General features: G+C 37.3%; 1 protein-coding gene across 2 annotated transcripts in view; it reads right to left on the reverse strand.

Moving 5' to 3' along the window:
• Positions 1-19,842, reverse strand: part of MLLT3 (MLLT3 super elongation complex subunit) — a 119,519-nt gene that overhangs the window by 17,960 nt on the left and 81,717 nt on the right. For both annotated transcript variants that reach the window (XM_041399097.1, XM_041399096.1), the window contains 2 exons: positions 18,022-18,627; positions 1,758-1,833 (listed from right to left, as the gene is read on the reverse strand). In XM_041399097.1, coding sequence (XP_041255031.1) covers positions 1,758-1,833; positions 18,022-18,627 — 682 coding nt within the window. The remainder of the gene's footprint in view (positions 1-1,757; positions 1,834-18,021; positions 18,628-19,842) is intronic.

Consider the following 19,842-nt stretch of genomic DNA (forward strand, 5'->3'; position numbering starts at 1 on the left):
CAACCTCCTAAGATATCAGAATAGTTAAGGAGAAACTGAAAATTAAGAGTTGCCCATGAGCAAGTTTTCTTGATAATGAAACAGACAAATATCAAAGTAAGCCCCAAGGACAGAAGAACTGAGGAACCTCAGGTTAGCCCACTACACACGCAAAAAGAGGTGAAAAAAGTTCATGCTGTGTTTTTTGTCACCTGAGTGAGCACTGGAGTCTAAATGCAACCAAAAAAGAGCAACAGTCCTCGCAAGTAACTTCCAGGTAAGGGGAAAAGCATGGCTTCTGACCAGAGCACAACATACATCATGAACATGTCATGGTATGCCTGGTGCTCCATACCTTTGATATACAAATGTATGTCCTGGGCAATAAACACGCTTAGTTAATTGGGGTTTCTGGAACTCCCAGAAAGAAGCACAAACCACTATTTACTGCTACAAAAAAGAGAAGATGCATATACCATTTGCACTACAGAGCTGTTCACACTGGAGGACAAATCTCCCATCTATTCTACAGAAGAACTGAAAGACAATCTGTGATATATCTTGTATATGATCCAGAAAAGATGGATGGAACCAGTCTGCTCAGAAGAAACTACTAAGTCAATAAGTTTTTTCCCAGCAAAGATAACAGATGCAGAAGTGGGTGTCTAAGTCTTTTGGCTTGTAATGGACAGTTCACACCACTAAGGTTTTCGTGAGAAGGAAAATGGAAGTTCAGCAGGAAGTGTATCTGTTTATTGTTAGGTAAATACCAACTGCCTGAAGCCAGTCATTACCACAGCTCATTTCAGCTCTTGCCTTCTTTCACATGGAATAACACTGCCAGAAAACATCAGAAAATCAGTACCAGTCACCTAGAGAAGGCACTAGGACAGATATGCATCACATAATCATGCACAAATCTACTTAAAGTCAGTGTGCCTGAGGCACTAGTGTATAGTCATAACCTTAAATCAAGTCTACCACTGAGGAATACAAATGGCTAAAACAAACTATTTTGTTTAGTCAAAGGCTGCTTTTTTAATGCTCTTTATCCAAAGAACAAAACAAAAACTCATTAAGGATGTATCGGTTGTACAATCTTATAAACGAGGGAAAGAAGCCAACCAGGAACTAAGTAGTTTAATAGATCATGGAGAATGAATATCAACTTATTTACAGAAAACATGCCTTGGCAAAGTGTCCAGGAAGAAAAATGCATTCTTTATTAAGTTTAAAGTAAACTGAAATTATTAGCTAGAAAACCAAACTGCAAACTTTAAGTCTAACCATCATCTTTCCTTGGCATGTATTTGAAGTACATATTCTGTGCTCTTAAAACTTCCCAGTAGTATGGGATGCTCAGAGCCTTTGAAAGGGTCTACATAAACACATCTGTGGGTTTCTGTCAGCTGCCCATGGAAACCACGCTCTTCCAGGGCTTCAGATGGAGCCAGGTGCCATGCTACCTAACCCTGCAGAAGGACAACTCAGAAAGCTCTTTTGGGTTTATCCTCTGTTAAGTGACTGGCATGTATTTAGTCCTTCAAAACAACCAATACTCACACTCTTTTCTCAGGTTCCCAGTCTCTTTCTCTCCTTTTATTTTGCCCTTACAGCCACATCTGAAAACAACCTGCAGAAAAGTCTCTAAATCAAAACTGTGGCCAATTCAGGCAGTGAAACACAGAAGAAAAGAGGTCATGAGATGCCATGAGTTCTGTTTTTATTGGCCCCTTCATTTCACACATTCCTTTCAATTTCTTTTCCTTTACTGGTACCTTGTCTGTTGTTTTGAGATGGTGTAAAACTGGAACTCGAACTGGAGCTGGAACTGGCAGGACTCGGCTGTTCAGACTTAAAAGAAAAAAAAAAAAGAAAATAAGTAACATTTTAAGAGACATTTTTTTTGCCTAGAAAAACCCTTATGGTTAGTTACTGCCTAAAGCATTCTGTCAGAAAAAGAAACTGTGGGGCCAAATAATACTCAAAGACCTTAACTTCAGGTGTCAGTGAGGCAAACATTGTGGAAATTACTATTGCACTCACCATACATACACACTACTACATCATGTCTACCTCTTTGCTAAAGTCTAACAAGAAGTTTCCAAAGCCTTCTTTGAAAGATTATACAACATGAAAACCTAAATGAGTTTATAATGGACCTAAGGTACCTCTGTCATTGTCATACTGGAGATGCAACGTTTTTCAAATTAGCAATGATGTTGTGGAATTGAAAAACAAAAGACCTGAGAAGACCACACTAAATGTCAGAAAGCCTCAGACAGTTTTCTTTCATCTCCCATAGAAAGTAAGTGTTAATATAGGGATTCCAATGAAACTTTTATGCTGTGACTGAAATTCTCCTAACACTTTTCATATGTATCAAAATTCTGCAGATTGTAAATGTGATTGAGCCAGAAGATATGCTTGGTTACAAGAGAAATTATCTAAAATTTACCAATTACAAAAGAGAACTGAATTTTTAAACAGGGTTATTAAAATCAGTGTGTATTATTTAACAAACAGTTCTAAACATTTTTTCCTACTGTTGCTTAAAATGTGTAAATTTCCCTTCAGTTTAATGAGGAAGTCCTATTACTTCATAGAAAAATTCTGTACTATTTTACTCTTCAGTACTGAAGAGTCTTGCTTCCTGCTGCCAGGATGCACCTCTCCGTATACTTTTTGGCTGATTCCAAGACTCAATGACACATCCTTGCACACTCATCTGTGCACATGAGACAAACTATGAATCTGGTATGTGAGCAGAGGGGATGCTAATGGAGAACACAAAAGAAGTAGCCATACAAAAGGAACAGTAAAAATCAGGTTAGGAAATAATGGTCTACTGTTGAAAATTGAACCTGCTCACACTTTAAATTTTATACACATGTGTTATCATCAGGTGTTATCCAGGCTAACCAACATTTTCTGACTCTCCTTGCCTCATGATTAAGACAGCACAAAATTGTTCTCAAAAATGACAGCAGAAACATCCGGTCTGTAAAACTCAGTTTTCACGCACACAGGCTACCTGAGCCTAACAGTTGCTTTTTCTCCATAAATCAGTCTATTGTTGCCCTTCATAATAGAGCAGGCAGATTTACTGTCTTTTGTTGCCTTTTCTCATGATAAGAGATGCCTATTTGGGCAACAGAATGCTTGAGAACAACACCATTAACATCTGCTCTCCTTAAATCAACATCACCTCCAGTTCTCACAGACACCCAGTCAAAATACAAACTCTGTACCTGACTGTGGTGGTGTATGCCACTTATATACAACTGAATTAATCCTATGCAACAAAACCCAACCCAACCAACAACACAACCCACTTCAGAATACCAAGAGATATTATTACACATTACACAGCATTAGACCTTTTTGAAATACGCTGCAGCATTACTTAACACTGCTCTGAAAATCAAGCTTAAAAAAAAAAAGCTTTCCTTCCTGAGTTTCTGTAAAACCTTACAAGATTTTCAGCTGTAAAATAATCATGATAATAGGAAACAGACTGCAGTGATGAAGAACAAGTGTCCACGCAAACTTTAAAGACATCAGCAAACTAAGCTCAGTTGTCTAGCTGCAGGCTACTCTTAAACATCTGGTTTATCCATCAATTTCTTCTCCTTGCAGCAAAAATTACTAGCTGAGAACTGGTTTCTGCAGATTTCCATTAACTGTATTTTTTCTTTATTAATTTCAACATGAACTTCAACTTACCTAATGTCAATTCCCTCAAAAAAATAGCAAACACTAGAAGACAGTCATGTTTGGCTTTCAAGTGCTAAAATCTAAGAAGAAAAAAAATCAAATAGACACAGAGACTAGTTAACTATTATAAGTTCACTACTTTCTTTTTTAACCAGCTTGCTTGAAATGAAAAAAGGGAGAAAGGCCTAATCTCATTCTCATTATAAGGCATGAAAATACCAGTGAAATTGCTCCATGCCAAAATTTTCTCCCAGCATTAACCGAGTCAACATCACAAGAATAAACGAATATAGATATATACAAAATTGTGTATTTTCCTGGTAAAAATTTTGCTCTGCTTTAGCAAGATCATTTTGAGAAATGAAACCACAAAAACTCCTCATATTGATAAAACATATTGATCATGCAGACTTATTTTATAAGGGTTCCTAATAACTTTTCAAACTATTTACTTCATGTCCTTAAGCATCCCAATCTGAAAATTTATTCCAAGGAATACAGATTAGCATAAATATTAAAACTGTTAAGTATTGGAAATAAAACCTTCATTTTTTGACTGAGAAATCTGGGTGAGAACACACCCAGAGGAAACAACTGCTTTAAACCTGAGAATGAATGTTATTAACAGAAAAGATTTGCTTTTTCAGAAGGAACTAAAAAGATGCCTTCCGTATATGTATAGGGACTGGTGCCAACAGCATCCATGCTTCTAGTTAACAGTGAGTGTCTTTTATCACTTAAGCAATGCTTTTTGACAATTTTACAGATTGTTAACCCATGGACTTAGGTATTTATGGCTTTACACACTTGGGCTTTCTGCTCTTATTCACTGGTTCCTAATCACAAAATATTTATTTTTTAATAGGCCTGAAATTAACTAAAGCCTATCTTTCAACAATAGAAGTTTAATATACTATCAGCAAAGAGCTTTTCTCTATGGCCTTTTCCTGTTTTACTGTTTTTTTTTCTTTCTACAGACAAGCTAATGAGAGTTTGGGCCTGAACTGTTCATTAGTGCAATGACCCCATATGATTTATTGCATTCTTAGACAGTCTACTTCACTTTAGTGCTCTCACAGTGATGCACGTAGACAGTGACTTCTTTATTAGGCCTGATTAAGGGGTTCTGTGTTTGAAAGTGTTCAGCAAAAAAAGGCAATTTTCTTTGGCCCAAATTTTCCGTGAAAAGGTACCTTTTTTACCAGTGATTTTTCTAAATCACCTAGTTTCTGCCATTTTCAAATTCTTGTCTGTTTTTACAAGTAGCTCACTCTTGAGCTGCAAACGACTTTCAGGCAAACCCACATGTTTATAGCAAAGGATATAATGGAGCTGTTTCTGTAATATTTTATGGTTGTCCCAATTTGTACAGCTTCTTGGGGCTGTCTGGTCCAGGGCCAGTAGCTGAACTTAGATGATCCTTGTGGGTCCCTTCCAACTCAGGATATGATTCTATGACTTTAAAAATAACCCACATCATTTCAAGCTCTTTATTAATTCTTATATTAAGAAATAGAAGATATTTATATGTGGGTGACAATGGTTTTTCTAGCCTTTCCCTGAACCATTCTTGAAGGAAGCTTACAAATTATTGAAGTAAACATGAAGTGGTGTAGCAGTATCTCATTTCGTATCAGTCAGTCCACATATTTCTTATTTTTGCATGATGGTGTAGAGACATATGTTCCCCACTGCTGTACATACCGAGAAGTCTGTACACTTGAAACTACTGATACAGCTGAGCATTGCTTCCACTTCATGCAAATTTAGAATTTCAGGGAGGAGGGACATGCTCCTGCAGGACAAGCCTTTTTCTCTAACAGGACTCCTATGCTTACAGCATTTACTGTCACTTAAGTGCCCTGTCAGTGACCTCAGCTTTCAGTAGAATAATTCAACCTATCTGTAGCTCACACAAGAGGTTCCCACTAAACATCAGCAAACAGCTTTTCACTGCAAGGGTAACCAATCATAGGCACAGGCTGCCCAGGGTGATTTTGTCATCTCCCTCCCTAACAGGTATTGAAAAAACTGTCTAGACAGGATCCTGGCCACCCAGCCCAAAGTGGCCCTGGCTAAACCAGGCTGAACAGGGCAGATAGACCAGATAATAGTCAGAGGTACCCTCTAACCTCAAGGAGTCTGTGATTCTTTGAATTTGAAACACACTTTGAAAAAAGTAGAATCAAGAAAAGGCCTTAATCTTTGCAACTGTTCCATCTGAACAACTGCACTGAATCAAGTGGGATTTGCATTTCCTTACAGACTGTCCTACTGAAACATGTTACTTATTTTGAAAGAAAATACTTTTCCTTCTGCATTTATGAATACATTTTATTTTACCTTTATAAATCAAAAGTAAATTTGAGACAATGCTAACATAAAAACTCACAAATAGTCAAGATTTAGAGAAAATTCATGAACAGGAGACTGATCAAAAAATATGGACAAAAATTCTTTTGCAGAACGTTGTACAATAACATTGAAAGATGAAGCCCTAGTGATGATTGTTCTGCAACCTGTAGGGTATTTTTCCTGAAAATACCTTAATGGAAAAGAATGGCAGACACATAGTAAAGCAAGCAAAAAAGTACAGGAGGGAAGATCAAGGTTTGCCTTGCAGAGCAGTTGAATACTACAGTTTCCATGGATTTCATGACTACAAGATAAAGAACAAACTAAGGATAAATTAAACTAAAATTGTGTATGGTGACATGAGTATGAACATGGTCCTTAAAACAAGAGGCAAACTGATGGATTGTCTCATCAGATAAGCCTTACCAAGAAGAATAAAGACTGTTCTGAATACTTGGGTAATGCTGGCAAAGACAGGGTTATACAAAGGTTTTTCAAAACTGGCACTAAACACTGTGTTATTTAGACCACCAGAAATGTGTGAAAATACATCAATATTTGTGACAAATTGATAAAGTATGAGCTGTGCAACATGGGAAATTTAACAGGTCTGTATTCCATACAAAGTCTGAACTATGTGGGAAAAAAATAAGGCCAAACAATATAATATATACTTGTTTGGAAAACATTGCTCATTTTATAAGCCCAGTGGCATGAAAGCCCTGTGATGAGAGGATGGCAACTGTCCCTCTGCACTCCTTTAACTGTGGGAAGGCCAGATGAAGCTGACAAGCAATACTCAGACAGTGATTTTCTGAGAGTTTGACTTAACATTTTAAACTTTCCCTTTGAGAATTTCCACATATTTTATATAGAGAGCCGCCCTATTCCAATAAAGGAAATGTGTTCTGGAAAGAAAGAAACTTCAATTTTCATACTAAATACAAACCAGAAAATTCAGTCTCTGTATTAAAGCTAAGGTGAGACTATTCTACATCTTCTGCTCCAATGGGATTACTAATGATAGAAGATGGGTAGTAGTTGTTCTGGCCAGTCCCTTCAGCTGCTGTGTTGCAAGCTAAGACTTGCCAGCTCCCTTCTCTTGCGCTGTTTTTGCACATCTACAGTGCCCTATGCAATGTGTCACCACTGAGAAGGACAGATGTTAATGCACTCACAGTTCACTGTTTGGGAAATCAGACACTCTGCTGTCACTTCTGGGGCAGCAGGAAGTTGGATCAGCTAAATTCTCCCAGATCTGAGGTTCTAATGTTAGGAGTTCACACACTCCTACTAACAGAAGCAACTGGATAACCATCTACACGTAAAACTGTTTTTACGGGTATAATTATGTACTATGGTGCATTTCTCCACATTAGAAATTACGATTTTCAGCAGATACTCAGAGACTTTAGGAATTCACCTCAGTTCCCCTCTATTCTTATGTAGCTCAAACTTGAGAACACTCCCAGCATGACCCCACACTAAAACTTTACTATGTGGAAAGCTTGTCCAGGTCATAAAAATCAAGCAAATATATACCTAAATGTAGGAAAAACAACAGCTTCTTTTTTTTTTTTTTTTTTTTTTTTTTCTTGAAACCTGCTGCACAGGCTCTTGAGCTCATGTCCCAGAAAACTAAATGGTTCAAAATTTATCTATAAACTCCAGAGAGATCAAGTGCAGATCTCTGTTTCCCCTGCCAGTTTCACAGCATGTCTCATTGTACTTACTCTTCCCTCAAACTTAACTTCTGGGATTTAAATTATTGTCTGAAAAACTCAGCTTTCATTTATTGTTCGTTCCAGTTTCCATGAAAAGCTGTAGAAAGAAAAATACAAAAAAACAAGACATATCCTAAAAAATTCTCGAGTCTCTAAAACAAAACAAAACTCAAATGATTTTTCAAAATGTCATATTTTTTAGTCAGTCTTGTGATACTGTAAACTTAACAATGATCTTTAGATAACATGTTAGCCAACAACGTGCTCTACACACATTTTTCTCTACAAATCTGAAACATCTGATAAAATCGTTCTTAAGCACTCACTCTAAGATAATATGTGTTTGTCTAGTAGTTTTCACAAAAGATCATCCATATTATATACACACAGACCATACAACACTAATTCACTGAGAAAAAAACTTATAGAGGAGATTTCTATTTTCTTATTTGCTCTTTACTATTTACAGATGACACATCTGCGTGCTGTAACTTTGCCTACACAAGTAGTCTTACAAAAATAATACTACAAAAAGTAATCCTTATTTAAAGCTCCTTATCTCTGCTACTCTGATTTAAAATAAATTTTTGATAGTGTGATCTGAGTTTTGCATTAATAGAGTTTTGCTTCTGTTTCATAAGACATAAGAATATAACACAAAACAAAGACAATCTCTTACAAAAACAAGAAAATGTGATACTTGTTTATATATAAAGTTCATTTCGTTCAAATTGTTATAATGTAGTGTAACCTATTTGTAAAGTAATTGATAGTTACCTGAATAGGTACCTTAACCACAGAATGGAGTTATTAAAAATACTGGGCTATAATTACATTATTTGCAATACTGGCTAAATTAAGATATCATGTAGTACAAATCAGATCAATCTTGAGTTTTAAAGTGTTCAAAGAATCAAAAACATTGTATATGGCACAAACAAATAAAGTTGAAACATCACATCTACAAACTGTCCCCCTCAGCTAAAATTGTAACATTCGCCATGCAAAATTTTATTTACCCTTACTAGCCCTCTCCCAAAGCAAATCCAGGCCACCAAGAGCGCCAAAAATTACTTCCTCCTTTGGCCTTTTTCTGCCCTGAACGAGTAACTTTGCAACTAAATTGCTGTTGTGCAGAATACTCAGACCATGGCACTTTACTTGATGACATTTTACTCTTCTTGTGGAAGACACAATGCAATAAGATCTATCTTGAAACTACGTCTTTTCCATCTCCAAATTACAGCTGCATTATAATAACTAAAATCCACTAAAGCAGCATGGGCAATGGAAAAATATCATTCATCCACTGAAAGATACTAAAATTATTACAGCCTACTTCTTTTATTAACATAGTTTAGACTGTAGTACTTTTGCAGCTGATAATGTCAATTATGAAACACAGGTTACTGTATGTAACCTCCTCCAAATATTTAGGTAACACCTAAAATGACCTCATACAGAGCAGCAAAATCACTTTATTTACCTCTGTCCTAATCAAGACTGTTCACCTAGTATGGTATTAAACAGCGTAAGTTTTGCAGTGGTTTTCTGACTGGGGTGATCAATGTTGAGACACTGATCCAGTTACTGCTGGTCCCAGTTGTGGTTATACACTGATGTGTGAGTCATCTTTTCCTCGGGCAGCTTAGGCACAGGTGGAGCTACCTGTTAACCTCAACAACAAAACATAGCTCTGCTGCTCATGGGGGTACTTATTATCGGTTGCCTTTAAAGTCTCCTTTCGTGTTGCTCTGAGATGATGATACAAGTTATTTGGAAACATAAACAGAATCTGTGAAGTGCAAATAGCTCAATTTATCCTTATCTTCTAACTCTGCAGTATGAAACAGTAATTCCTACAACACAGGGCATCATTTCCTCACCTATGTCAGATGGCTTGCAACACACTAAGTACACAGTAAGAAATTCCTTCATGTTCAGATAGCCACAGTAAGAAAAGGTAACATGTCTCAAGATAGTTCAAAAAACCCTACATACACGTTCTAGACACAGGCAGCCCCATCTTACTGTGCTACACATGTGCAAAGGCTGTCATTTTCATCAGGGCAAAGACAGCATTAATTACCAAATTTCTTGGTCCCTCCACAGCAGCACAATGTTAAAACAAATAAACAAATGAATCTGATCACCAAATAAATCTGATCATACAACTACTTGTTTTCAGCCCCAGTGGGAATGAATGGTGTGAGATATTGCTGCTCAGAGAGGGGCACTAGAAGCCCCACTGATATACCCAAGGCCAGAGGAAGCACAAAGTACACTTTTCTGTTGGGCAGATAAAGATTTCTATTTTCAAGGGAGGATGAAAGCCTGAAAGCTTAGAGGCCTTCAACAGAAAATGCTAAGTTTTAGTACCAATACTGCTGGATGTTTTACTCAAAGTTTTTTTGGGTTTTGGGGTTTTTGGGTCTAGTTTTGGGTTTTGGTAGGAAAAAACATGAAGTAATTAGTTTTGCAACATCTTTTTCTAACAAAAATATAAGTTGTACTGACGCACTGACTAAGCCAAAAGAGTACTACTGAATAATGACTCAGAGAGTTAACACAAATTCACACTAACACTCCTAAGCTATGTAGCAATTATTCTACTGCCGATGTGATGATCTCGAACCACTTTCAATGAACACTCAAAATTATTATTAAAATTGGTTTCAGGTATGACACTGCCCTTAAGACAGCAATGGTTCTCTGGCAGAGAAGGAGTCAATAATGTTATCAAGAGGTAAAGGCAGCTGCCATACAGAGGGCATAAAAGAAAAGAAAACTGCTTGATTACATCTGCTTTCATTTATTTCTTCTACCAGGCTCACATGCACACTTCAGTATTGGGAGACCAGAAACACACAGGCACCATCATCCTTGAGTCTGGGGCAGGCAAATTATGTCCATCAGGAGCATGCCTTGCCCATTCCAAGAGGGCCCCCCAGCATTCCTCAGCAGTGCCAAACACGCAGCGCAGCCCCAGGGCTCCACAGCACAGGGAGGTGAACAGCAGTCCCTCCCTCATCAACAGGCAATGCACAGGCATGGCATACGGTACACATTCACTGCAGCAGTGAGCTTTATCGTTTTCTTTTCTTTTATGCCCTCTGTATGGCAGCTGCCTTTACCTCTTGATAACATTATTGACTCCTTCTCTGCCAGAGAACCATTGCTGTCTTAAGGGCAGTGTCATACCTGAAACCAATTTTAATAATAATTTTGAGTGTTCATTGAAAGTGGTTCGAGATAAGCACATCGGCAGTAGAAAAATTGTTACATAGCTTAAGAGTGTTAGTGTGAATTTGTGTTAACTCTCCTCTGTTAGTAAAAGTTAAAGACAGAGGTTTTTTTCCCAGCGAATTATTGAGTCTTTTAAATATAAAAATTAAATTGTATACTTACAGTGTGTCCTGAAGAGTTCATGTCTGTCATCACCAGAGTACAAGCCTCTGAATGGGAAGTATTATCAAAATCATCTAATGAAGTTCATGAGGAGTTTGGCAGCAAACTTTCAAAAATACATGAGTATACCATGGCATTTCTGCCCCCTTCAGAAGAAGTGTAAACATAGTGGTTCCACATAAAAAATAAAAGGGCACAAAAGCCTTGAATAGATCTAACTATTGTAGAAGAAATGCCAGCTGAAAATCGTCAGGTGTTAGATTTTATTTTAAATACATGCAGCCATTCTTCTGGATCACAACATAATTTATATAAGAAGAAAGGTAAAGCAACTTCAAAGCAATGAAATCCTTATCAAGAAGATCTCACTTCATTATGATTAAAATAAAATATCCTGTCTTTAATATTTTATTGTTTTGACTGCAATCCACCTTGGCCTCTCAAAATTGTCATGACTTAACCTGATATGTGACAGAGTCTTTTTATGCCACAAAACTGCCCCAGACAATTACAGTATTGGCACTACACATACCAAATTAAATCCCTTACTTTCTGCAGGATAGCAGGTAAACAGGGTTTCCAGTGCTGAAGTACACAAAAAATGGCCCAAATTTGAACCGGCATTTATGCAAATACTTGAGTTAATTCATGAGTAGTCACAATGAAGCAGATGTAGCCAGTACTTGCAAATTAAGTAAAATACTTCAGCTTGTATTAGTAGCTTAATAATGATTAATGTTAATTCCATGGTCAAAATGTGACATTGCCTAAATTAAACAAAACCCAACAAACTTTGCCATAAGAATACAAAATTTCATGGCTCTCACAAGATTACTGTTGCAACCTAAACATCTAATAATTTCTACATAGTTTGTCTCACTGCTTTATTTCTAAATTCTTAACATTTCTGTAAGCCAGGGATTTCCAAACACACACTGGTAATAAAACTGTCTCACTTTAACATTTGAACTTGCTGCCCAGAGAATCTCTACTTTTCTATCATGCTGCTTCCTCATCCAGCAATAGTAATTTCACCATATACAGAACAGCCTAACATGCACCCAAGCTTTTGTGAGTGAAGACAAAGCATATTTCACTTCAAAGTGACACCTAATTAAAATAGGCAAAGTGTAGCAGCTGAATGGTGCCATACTACAGTAGATGCTGATGGCCACAGAGCATATTTGTGCCTATTGCCATTTCTCTAAAGAGGTCTGCTTGTCTTTGACCACTATTTCTCTCTGAGCATATACCTGGAAGGAAACACCTCAGACTGTGCAATATTTACCTGATTGTGACTACTGAATTACCTCCTTGACACAGGGATACCATGTCCAACAATAGCACATGTTTGTGCTGGCATGGTTTTAAGAGCAGTGTTATTTCCCAGACGAGAAGCAGAAAGACTTCATTTATTTATCACACAAAAAGTAAAGAATGTAATAATATGACCATTGCAAACCTACAGGGCCCAGTCTGCAGTAAAGTACATGATCAGCATTAACCCTATTCTGCACCATTAACCATCTTGAGAATCACAGCCACATTTATTTCACAAATAAAATCAAATCAAATCTATCTTCTCCTTTTTCTTTTTGACCTTTGGTAACTACATGAAAACAGCACACAGAGCTCTATCTCACTACTGTTCCTTCTGGCTTCAAATATGACCTGAAAAAGCTCCAATTTTAGCTCCAAGCCCTGGCAGAAAGTAGGCTTTTTCAGCTAACAAGGGCCTGGAGGTTTTACAAGACCATGGGGGTTTTCAAAATGTTCTTCCACTTTTGCAATTGTCAAATTACTACATCACGTGCCAGACTGAAAGTGGCATTTTATGGATTCCTTTAAAAAACTACCATACTCTTAGACTGCTTTAAGACACGCAAGCAGTTAATTAAATACAAAGGCATAGTCTCTGTGATCCCTACTGTATTTTCATTGTTCCATAAAGGACTTCCTGAGAAGCAGACGGGATTTTTTCCTAAAGGCAAAAGACCCACTAATGTACTTTGCTCTTAATAACTGAAACTCCTTACCCCTCAGCTGTCACATTCTACTAGCACACATTTCTGTTCAGATTGTATTTCCACAGGCTTTGACATGCCAAAAGGCCACTACCATTACTAATGCAGTGACATAATGCAGGAAGGGAAAAAAACCAATACATACATAAGCAAAATAATCACACCAGAAGAAATTAATTTGTCAGAATTCAGTCCATTCACATGGACTCCCTAAAAGAATCCACCAAGCCACTGTCATGCATGGCAGACTTAAAGAGTTGTTATTGAGCTCTCTGCAACTGGAGATACATGGAGAATATTTAATACCTGAATAGGTATGTATCATCTGCCTTAATTCTTTTGTGCCTTCCTGCTGCAGCAACTTCACCAAGAGCCACGTAACGCTTTTTCCTTCTTACTCAGTCCAGCAAAGTCTGCAGTAATCAAACAAGAAGTATCTAAGCATCCCTTCTGAAATGGCTCCACAGCTCAAAAGGGGCAGCTCCAATCACGGAAATGCCTCACTCAGATCCAAAATTCTGTATTTCTCCATCTCATACAACAGCTTGCAGCTCACATAAATATTACAAGAATATCACCATATTTGCCACCACCCTGGCAGCAAAATCAAGGTCAAGTCCTTTTTTTAATCATGTTGCTGCACTGTCCCACACAGGAAGCAAACAGGTGGAGTTTTCATTAACTAAAACATTCTGTAATTGAATTTAAAAACCAAATATTTAGAATTTTGAAGTGGACTGTGTTAATATGCCTATGCTTCAATAAAACCATAAATCTGCAGGCTTTCACTCTATACTTTATTTTGCATGTTTCATACCAAAGCCAGTAAAACAGTTTTTCAGCCTTTATGTGTGACTTCCAAATGAACTCAAAAAAATTCCGTACTCTTTTGAACACCTAGTTGACCAGTAACACTGAAGTCCAACGTACTTCAATTCACAGATGTCTTTGAAAAGTGATACTTAACAAAGCAATGTGAAGAGAAATGCAGACACTTGTTTTACTTGCCAACAGCTCAAAGTCAACAGAAAAACAAAATTTAAGTAAGTACTGCAGTGCACCACACTACAGTGTACGCCAAACAGACCACAGAGGAATGCCCATACATGGTCTTGGTCTAAGACACACATAGAAAAACTCTTAAACAAGGGCAGAGAGTTTATCACTACACAAGCACTGCCCAGGCAGGTAGTTTATCACTACCCTGCATTTCCCACTAAATTTTCCAGAGATATTTGAAGCTCAAAAAAAGACTGACTACAGGATACCAAAGGACAGTGTTCAGTTGTCTGAAATACACCGGAGACAACAGCATGCTAACTTGTCTGGATTCTGAAAGGTGAATTTCAAGGGATAGCTCCAAGGGAAGATCAACCATTGGCAGACACTTAATGACCTGAAAAAGAATGCACCTCTCTAAGGGGGTATTGTAACTCTACATCCTGTACTTTATGAAGGCAAAGGCCACATTTCAAGTCTGAATGTCCATAATTAGGTAGGGTATGATGCCTGTACAGTGGAGGGTTAAGCACACCCTACTTTTTTTGTCTGAAATTGAAGCTCATTGATTGATATAATACACTCCACCCCAATTCACTGAACTCAGGTTGTATGCAAAGAAATCAGGGGAGCAGGAGCATTGCCATCCTGTAGCACCACCCCAGTGAAACAACACCTCTGTTTAATCATGCTTGTAAGATTTCTTTACCACAGGGACTTTTCAGAATGTCATCCTTATTTTAAAATCCCAAACCCAGACTTCACAACTGAGAACTGATAATGGACTATATCTAATTCTGAGAACCATCCTATGTATGATGAGCAACAAAAAGAAACTTATTTTTACAGTAAATCTACATTCTACATTGCACCTTTTATTACAAATTTATCATGTTTTATATGTGAAGTTATGCATACGAATATATTCAAATGCAATACCTGTGAAGTGAACAGTCATCCTTTTGGAACATGGGTGTGTTTGAGAATGAGACCACTTCTTACTCCCTACAGTGAAGAAACTTCAAAATTCTTAGCAAAGTTATTAATAATTTCATTATATACAGTGTATGATCATTACACTAATGCAGTATTATTATGTTTGCATAAATGTCATAAACAAAACTTAAAAATGCACCTGACTCAAGAGTTAGTATTTTTGCAGTATTTTAACAATTTTCTTTTAGGCACTGATTTGTAATATGATTTGTTATACCTAACCTAAATTTGCTGAATTGGGTATAGTGGTTTTGCTTTCTTGAAGACACTTAGGAACAAAGCTGGATACTACCAAATATACTCCCTTTGTTCATCAGGGCTATGATACCCGCCATTGTAAGTGTACCAGAACAAGAAATGACAATTGACTTAATTTTACAGCATATTATTATGCCAGGATATGACACTAAAGAAGCATCTTCCGAGCTTCAGGCAACTGTGTTTGTCAGTATCATGAAGCTTTGACAGATCTGAAATGACTGAAATTGTAGAGAAAAAGCACTGTCATATTTTTACTTCCATTACTCCCTATGTAACATTACAAGTTTTTACTTTTTTCTTTTCCTTAATATGATTATGTTTATTGGATATACCCTTTATGGATCTAGCTGTGAGACTTCCTGAAATACTTAGAAGCTTTCCCAATACATACAAAAAAGTCCAAACTATTTCTTCCAACATACAAAATTATCCTTATTACACTGCTTGCTCACCTTTCATTAGGTTCCTGTGTTAAAAGTGGTAAAATGCAGAAGGAACATCTCCTTGTAAAATTCTGCAGACATTCACTAACCAGGTTGCCCAGCTGTTTCTACCACAGTACTTGCCAATTGTGCGACTCAAGTAACCTAGGGGATTATTCTGTGTTTCATAGATAGTTTTTATTTAGGTGAGTATATTACTGACTTTCTAAATAGTATCCCATCACTGACTGGAGCCATACACGCCTGATTTATTAAGGCCCACAGTCCAAAAGAGGCAGACATCCTTTTCGCCCTTTCAGACAGGGACTATACTGTGCCCCATGTCCACCCATGGAAGATCTGTGTTCCATGATCCACTATGTCAATGTCAAATTAGACAACACTCCAAACTAGCAGGATTTACTTCTCTTCGAGAGGACCTCAGCAATTTGCTCTCTCACTATCAGTGGCTTGCAGCCTTAGAAAACACTGAATCTGCTTTTTAGCTTTAGTACAGAATTAAGGAACTCCTTAGCTCCTACAGGTCAACTGCAGATGGACAATGGACTTGTGGAAGTAGACTTGTGTCAGCCTATTGAAAATACACAGGTGTTCCCATTATACCACTGGTAGTGGGCAAGAGATTGCAAGACAACAGAGAAACACCTATCAGCAACTAAAAAGGATTAGTTTTATGTACCATCCATATATCTCTCACATATCAGTTATTTTCAAGTTGCCACACAGCGCACATCTCTGCAGAACCACTTGTAGAATTCCACTTACATTTAATTTGCTTGTCTCAATTCTTCTGTCTTGAAAAAAAAATGGAGAACTGCTGCAGCCAGTAAAAGCGTATGTGCTCCTCTATGGCATTCAAAAATCTATTTTAATTAGTCTGCTCAACTAAGGGTATATAGTATATCTTAAGGCTAGTGAAAAATTAAAATAGAATATTCAGCTTTTTGAAAACAAGAAAAAATATTTCACACCAAGGGTGTGACAAGTATCTACGTTTTTAAGTTTGAAGACAATCTGGTTAAGTTTCAAGCCATAATGAGAATGCCACTCCAATCACAGAGTATCTCCTGTGTCATGCAGTAAAGCAGGGCCTGTTCTATTGTATACCTTCTAAATTTAACAGCCTTTGCATGCCCTAAGGGACCAGTCATTAAAAGGTCACTTCAGAAGTAAATTACCTTCTCCCTCACAGGAAGTTTCTACAAAGTAAAAACCTAATGCTGACACCTCCCCACAGCAAGGCATTTATTGTCCATTCCAGAGAGGGCAAGCAGGGTTATGCATCTGATGGCAATTAACAGAGACACAAATCAGAAAATGGAAAAACAAGAGAATTGAACAGGAAAGGCTGGGAAGAATTCCTCTACCATCCACACTACACCTCTAGCCACAAGCACAAATAATGGCATCAAACAACGTTTCTCCTACCATCCTTTCCATCTCTACATGTCTCTATAAAAGATGCTTCTAAAAACCAAAATTTCCTAGGAGAATTATTAAAATCCTAATTTCAATCATAAAATTAGAGAGCAAATCATACTTGAAACAGATGAGAAGGCACAGTAGAGAAATACCTTCAGGAGAGCAAATTTCCATTAAATGTCTTTCTTCTTGGTAAGCCTACTACTTGGCAATAGATTCCCCTCATCAGAGTGAGATTCTAGGAACTCCTCCACAAAATTGGCATCATTGATAGAACTGCCTTTTTTAGCAAAAAAATAACTAACTCTCTGATATAACTGCAACCCTTTCCTGGATTTACTGAACTCTCTAATACTTGAAAACAAAGATTTAGAGTGTGAAATACAAGCATTTAAATCCACTTTCCTTTCTCTCAAAAGAAACATGAATTTCTAAAGAACATCAAAAGAGCAATATTGTTTATCAATATCTCCATAGCCTCATTGTCATAATGTTGACAATGAATAGGCAATACAATTCAACTAGAACAAGCATAAACTTGAACACAGCCATCAGCATCCTTCAGTTTGGACAATCTGCCAATAGACAGCAAAAAGAAAGGGGAGAACACAAATTTGGTGCACCGTCCCACAGACTATGAATACACAATACAGCACTGAGTAAAGTATTAAGCAAAACCAAACAAGCACTTACGTCAGATTTGGAGGACACGTTTTCCTCCATGTCAGAATCACTGGGATCTACAATATCATCAAAGGGTGGCAGAGTAGGTGTCTTCCTTTCCAGTGCATCATTTCCAATTTTGACTCTCCCCACCTTGAGCTGAGATTTATCTTTTGTCTGTTTTTTGTCAGCTGAACAAGTAAGAATCAGTGGTGGGGCACTAGGTAAACTTTTAAATAATGAATCCGAGCTGGTTTTTTTTCTTTTTCTTGCAGAAGATTCATCAGTGTCCAGCATAGAGGGCCTTTTTGTAAGAGTCTTCTTTTCTTGTTGCTGCCCACATGTTATGGTAAGGATAGTAGTGTTTTCAGATTTTGGTTCCTTGGACATGGGTTTGGGCTCCTTGAAGGCCATCTTAGGAACCATTTTTTCATCTCTTAGTGGTTTGTTTTCTTTGGGTTTCTTAGAGGATTCTTTGGAAGATTTGTTATGTTCCCTGGAAGGTTCTTTGAAGGCACTTTTTTGTTCTTTTGAGTCTTTAGAATTTTTTTCTTTGTGCTCCTTTGTTAACTTCTGGGTCTTTGAAAAACTGTTACTACTGCTGCTGCTATTTATGTTCAGAATCCTAGCTGGGTCCTGCAAAGAGGAGATGCAAAACTTTACTTTAAAAAAAAAAAAAAGAAACCTTATATCCTTAAAAGGCAGACACAATATGGACATAGGATTCATATTAAAAACTTGGAACTGCAGGCGAGTAACCAGGAGTAGAAATAACCATGTAAGAGCAAATAAAAAGCCCAACATTTAGTTAAAACATCTGTTACAAACTTGTGGGACATGAGCAGCTATTACAGCTTGTCAAAAAGTTACAACAAAAGCTAGTTTTTATCCTAGGCATTGTACCAGTGTTTTTTAAAAACATTGTAATGTTAACATAAAGGCAGTTTAGGAAATCTTTATCATCACCATTACCTATGAGAAAATTAAAATCAAAAAGAAAAATTAAGTTATGAATCATATGATGTCAACAGAATTACAGGATCAGAGGAAAACATGACAATATTTCAGGCAAAGTTTCACTTCTCTGCTGTGATCTTCCTGCTTTTGCCAGATCTTTTTCCTCATAAGCAATAGTAATCCTGGGCCCAGCCTAGCTATGGAAGAATTGATTGGACAGACAACAGTCATTGCCTTTTTATGGAAAACCTCCTAAAGCTCAAAAAGTTTCCTTCTTTGAGTATACTGGCATCTCTGCTGAGTCTTTAGTCACTTTTTTTTTTTTTTTTAATTGAACTGTTTTAAGTGAGAAGTGTTTCTCCGAAGGTGGTGACTCAGACATCCTACAGGAGAGGCAAAACCAGAAACAGCAGAGCAGTATCATTCGTCACTCAATTGAACCTGAAAAGTTGAAGTGGCAAGGCAAGAGGTCACCTGAAGCTAGAACTGGCAATTAAAAAAACATCCAGAATGAGTCATACAAGATCCCTTCTTCTGAGAACTAACACCTGGGAATTTTTAAAAGACAAGAACAGTCCCATTTTCATGGAAACTGCCAGTGATAGGCTCTCAGTATCTCAAAACCACCCAGTAGACTAACTGCACTACTTTAAACACTAAACACGTGTCATATACATTGAAGACAGGGTCCATTTTTATATTTCAAATCTGCAAAGAGATGTTTCAATTTACAGGAACCCATGGTCAAGAAGTTTACACTGCTTACTTTTTCTTCCAGGTTGGTTATACGCATTTCTATCTTATCTGTACATTGCAACACTTCAATGAGTATTGCATACACCCACTGACTTCCTTTACCTGTAGGAGACACGTATGTAAATGTGGTGTACCTGG

Source organism: Onychostruthus taczanowskii, unplaced genomic scaffold (genome assembly GCF_017590055.1).
Source record: "Onychostruthus taczanowskii isolate IOZ18803 unplaced genomic scaffold, ASM1759005v1 scaffold154, whole genome shotgun sequence".
NCBI classification, from domain to species: Eukaryota; Metazoa; Chordata; class Aves; order Passeriformes; family Passeridae; genus Onychostruthus; species Onychostruthus taczanowskii.